Here is a 4,788-nt window from a genome sequence, read left to right as displayed (position 1 = left end):
ATTGCGTGTCCCCTCCAGAAACAGAGGGTGGGAAAGGGCAGAGGGTCAGTCATAGGGGTAAAAAAAATATATACACACATATATATGTGAAACTAGAAATGGAAAATTATTGATGATAATATACATGATTAAGCCACTATGCAGTATATTCTGGATGGGAAACCACTTTTTTACATGCTGTGATGATGATTAGGGGATGAATGTACATTAATTAATTAAAAAAAAAGTTTCAGGAAAAAAATGCATATTTGATGATTGCAGTAAGCTATATAGCCCCAGCTAGGCACTACTTTATAGTATGTTCATTCTACTTACTGAGGTTTATGCCCAAAGTCAGACTTGTGTTCATGGATATGGATATATCAGCTGCGCTTGCTATTGGAAATATTCAGATTAATTAAATCCATTGGCAAATCAATAAAATGGGGGGGAAAGGCATAGACAGCAACCATGGATACCAGAGACAGTGTGGGAGGAGGGTGGGACACGGCAGAGGGTGAGAGATAGGGAATCAAGGATAGCAAAAAAAGGCAAAATATACAGGAAACAAGAAATGGAAAATTATTTGTTGATGATAACATGTATGTTGGTGTGCTTGATTGAGACAATATTACAGTGTATTCTGAATGGGAAATCTCATTTTGTATGCTGTAATGATGTATAGTGAATGAATGTAAATAAATAAATTAAAATTTAAAAAAAACCTTAAAGCCAGGAAAAAGGTTAGGATTCAGTTCAGATAGTGGGTAGATGAAACCATCAATAGTTCAAGAGAAGACAAAAATCCTTAAATATGGAAATCAAAGCATAGAAGAAAATCAGTAATGTTTCAGTCTAAAGTCAAGAAATTCTATTTCACTAGTTCAGACTCACGTAATTAATCTCTCTTCTATTGAATTTGCAGTGTTACTGTGGTCTGATCTTTCCATTTAAACTCTGGACTTGTCCCTACAATTAGATTGGACATTCTCTTGGTTGATTCTTTTGCTCTTATTTCTATGTGTCTGACTTTAGTTTCCTGGTATAACATTTCCTTCAGCATTTCTTGGAGAGCTGGTCTGGTGTTGGTAAATTCTTTCAGGTTTTGTTTACCTGAGAATATTTTTGTCTTTTTTTCCCATATGAAAGATAATCTTTCTGGGTATAGTATTCTTGGTTGAAATTGTTTTACATTTAATACTTTGAATATATTTTCGCATTCTTTCCTTTTTCCTTACATTGTTTCCAATGAAAGATCCAACATTATCCTTATAGTATATCCTTTGAAAGTAACTTGATGTTTCTCTCTTGCCAATTTTAGTATCTTGTCTCTGTCTGTAGTTTTGGTCAATCTGGCTATGATGTGCCTCAGGGAAGATATTCTTGGGTTGATTCTATGTGGGGTCCTTTGTATTTCTGGGTCTGTATATTTGAGTGCCTCTCTAGGCTTGGAAAGTTTTCTTCCAGGATTTCATGGAATAGATTATCGATGTCCCTATTAGTTTCTTCACCTTCTGAGATACCGATTATCTGGATGTTTGGGTGTTTAATGGTATCTAGTATTACTCACTTGTTATTCTCATTTTTTTTGGATTATTTTCTCAGTCTTTTTGGTGAATTTTTCTAGGTCAGAGGTTCTACTATATCTGAGATTCGATCTTCTGCATGGTTTAATCTGCATTTGATGCTTTCAATGGAAGTTTCGATTTCCTAAATTACATCTTTCATCTCTAACAATTCCATTTGATTCTTTTTTATGATATGTATCTCCTTTTTCAGATGGTGCAAGAACTTTCTCACCTCCTGAAACTCAGTGTCTCCTTTCTCTTGCATCTTCTGGAGTTCATTGTCTCTATTCTCTTGCATCTCTGTTATCTTCATCACTGTGAATATTTTAAATTCTTTATCTGACATTTCCATGAGTTCCTGTTTATTCTTTGTGGAGGAAGAGGAGTTATTCTCTGCCATTAGAGGAGAGATATTTTCTTCATTGCTCATATTTCTTGTTCCTATGTGGTGGTTTCTGGTCACCTGATGGATTATATGTTTTTTCCTGGGTCCTGGCTAGACCAGGGAGCAGGATGGTGAAATCTGGGCAGAGTGTCTTCAGTGGTTGAAATCCCTGAAAGAGGCCGCTTTTAACTGAGATGTAGATGGTTGCTGATTGATTTATCCATGTGCCCAGCATGAGTTTTAAGCCACTGGGTCCAGGACTCAAACTGCAGTTGACTACATGGGAGTCCAGCAACGTAACCATTATGCCATCTGCTGGACCCTATTTTTTTCTTTTTAAGTCAGCTTATGGAGGAATAATTTTCATAGACTAACTTTCTCCTTGTTGAAAGTTTGACTAATACATGAGTTGTATCCAGTTGTCACCCCCCTGAAAGGTCCCCTGGTCCCAGTAAACAACTGATCTGTTCTTTTTCTCAATAGTTTGCCTTTTGAAAGTTTCATAGAAATGGGTCTTTTTCTGCTTATGAAGTTGTCATGCTGCCATCCACCATCAGCCTCAGCTGTCCAGGATCACTGGTGTGAGCACACATGTGTGCCTTGTGACTTGATTCCAGGACCTTCTCATGTGACCTCAGCATCGTGGAGCATTGTGTTACCGCTGTGCTACTGCAGCTGACCAGATCTGTAAGTCTGTCTTTCTGCAGGTGACCAACCACACGATCCGAGACAGGGACAGTGGGAGGCTCAAACCTGCCCTCGGTCGTTCCTGGAGCTTTGTGCCCAGTACCCGGATTCTCCTGGACCTCGTAGAAGGATCAGAAGCATCAGGCAGCCAGCGTTCCATGTGTCTGACCAAATCTTCCCGCCAGGTGAGCCACCCTCGGCCCTGGGGGGACGTTCCATACCCATGAGCATCTTACAGAAGAACTATCTGGATGCTGGGATCCTGCAACAAAAGAGGCTTGAGAGGCTTATTCCCCCCGCCCCCATTTCTTCTTCCAGCCAACAGGTTTCCAGGAGATGGTAGACATTGGGACCTGGGGGACTCCAGAGAAGAGCCCAGCCTTACAGGGAGATCAGACGTGACTGGTACTATTGTTTAAGAGTGGGAGGCACCGAGGCCCCCTCACTTGCCTTCTCAGTGTTGCCTTCTGTTCACTGCCACCCAGCAGTTGGGGCCGCAGAAGTTCTACCCTTGTGGAAGCAGGGAGAGCCATAGGCAAAGCAGGATGCTGCAGTGGGAGGACCCAGAAATCCACGCTGGTGCCGAGTTTCCTTCCCTGCTTCTGCTGTGTGTGTTTCCAGTGGGAGCCAAGTTCCCCTTGGCTTGGGGCATCTCTGAAGAGACACACTCTGAACTGGACGGTAACCCTGTGTGTCACCATTATAAGCTGTGCTCCATCCTAGCACAGTGGCCAAGCCAGGAAGCCTGTAACTTTCTTTTGCTTCCCTTTCTTTTTTCAGTGGGGAGGTTTCTGTTTTTTAAAAACTCTGTAAGATGGGGCCCCCTCTTCCCCTTTACTCAACCTCTGAGTCACTGGGTTGAAATAACCTCGTAAATGCAAAACTCTTCTTCTATGTCTTGCTCTTAAAAATATAAAAAGGAAATTCCCTGAGCCTCAGAACCACCTGATTTCTCTCCGAGAAAGCTGTTTTTCAGTTTCTCCCAGTGAGGCCCCCAAGAACGGTTATTCCTCCTTTCCTGTTGCTAATTTGGTTTCACACACCTGCATGCATCACCATGGTTAGGTGAGAACGTGAGCTCGCTGCAGTCCCAGGGATATAATTTAACAGGAAGGGAGGATATGACCAGTTCCTGGTGAATCCAGCCATTTGTTTAATATGCACAGTGCCCTGTGGGGCCCCTCCACAGTATAGAGTAACTGGAGGTGCTGAACCATGGCCTTGGCCATAAACAGTCAGAGGAGAATTTGCACAGTAAATAGAGCCAGCTGGGAAAATTGATGCTGGCGTAAATAATACATGGCAAATCTAGTCCTTTATGCAGAAATTCATTGCTAGTGGCTCCGAGATGCAATATAATTACACCTCTCTTCCTGCCAGCTGTACCACAGCCTGGTGCCCTAGAGTATGAAATAACCCCCCTGTCTGTTACCAGTGCTGTGGCCATCCGTCTGAGAGCCGTAACCCTGGCTGGGAGGGGAGGACAATGCCAGAGAATGGAAAATAAAAGGCAAAGTAGAGAAATGCTCAGGATTGTGTACTGACCACACTTTTAAAAAGGAAGGTCACCTTTTTTGGTTAAGAGCCTGTTCTGTAATTAATTAGTTGTGTTTTGGCTGCAGGAAAGGGGAAGCAGAGTTCCATGCAGAAGATATGCTGGATACAGCAGGGTTAGAAGCAAGAAGCATAAAAGCATGGAGGATAGAGAATGGGCTACAAACCGGCAGCAGGGTGCCTGAGTGAAGGAGAGCAGGGTTGGTGAGCCTAAGGCTGGGGAAACACTGGCTTTCACAGAAGAACCTGGGGGAAATTAACCTTTCCGTGTCTTTGTATCATAAGTGGTCGGCACATTCCTACAACCCTATAACAAACAGTACAGTGTGCCACGAGTGGCAAACCTCTGCCACTCAGGCACAGTACCATGTGGGCATCCTGAGCCCATGGCAGACACCACCAGTCAATGGCAGACATTCCTTTTTGCAGAGCTCAGAGCATTTTGCTGTGTATCTCAATCCAGCACTCCAGGTAGCCTCTACCAGTCCCCTAGAGGTGGCATTCTAAGTGGAGCCATCTCACCCTGGGCTACTTTGCCCTGATTCCCGTATGTGGTGAGTCCAGATGCTTTATAGTTGACCAAGGACTCTAGAACAGTGCAGCTAGGCCTGTGAA

The 4,788-nt window shown here is 43.1% G+C and overlaps 1 protein-coding gene across 2 annotated transcripts in view; it reads left to right on the top strand.

Annotated features, from left to right (window-relative positions):
- RAD51D (RAD51 paralog D) overlaps window positions 1–4,380 on the top strand; it is a 24,126-nt gene extending 19,746 nt beyond the window's left edge. The window contains exons 9-10 of one of the 2 annotated variants that reach the window (XM_027774157.1): window positions 2,625–2,804; window positions 2,938–4,380. In XM_027774157.1, coding sequence (XP_027629958.1) covers window positions 2,625–2,804; window positions 2,938–3,021 — 264 coding nt within the window. In that variant the 3' untranslated portion in view covers window positions 3,022–4,380. The remainder of the gene's footprint in view (window positions 1–2,624; window positions 2,805–2,937) is intronic. The other variant, XM_006154401.3, reaches the window with a different exon arrangement.
- The last annotated feature ends 408 nt before the right edge of the window (window positions 4,381–4,788 follow it).

This window comes from Tupaia chinensis, unplaced genomic scaffold, assembly GCF_000334495.1.
Source record: "Tupaia chinensis unplaced genomic scaffold, TupChi_1.0 Scaffold000407_4, whole genome shotgun sequence".
NCBI lineage: Eukaryota > Metazoa > Chordata > Mammalia > Scandentia > Tupaiidae > Tupaia > Tupaia belangeri.
Note: the sequence above shows the minus strand (reverse complement) of the source record. Positions and strands in the feature narration are given on the sequence as shown.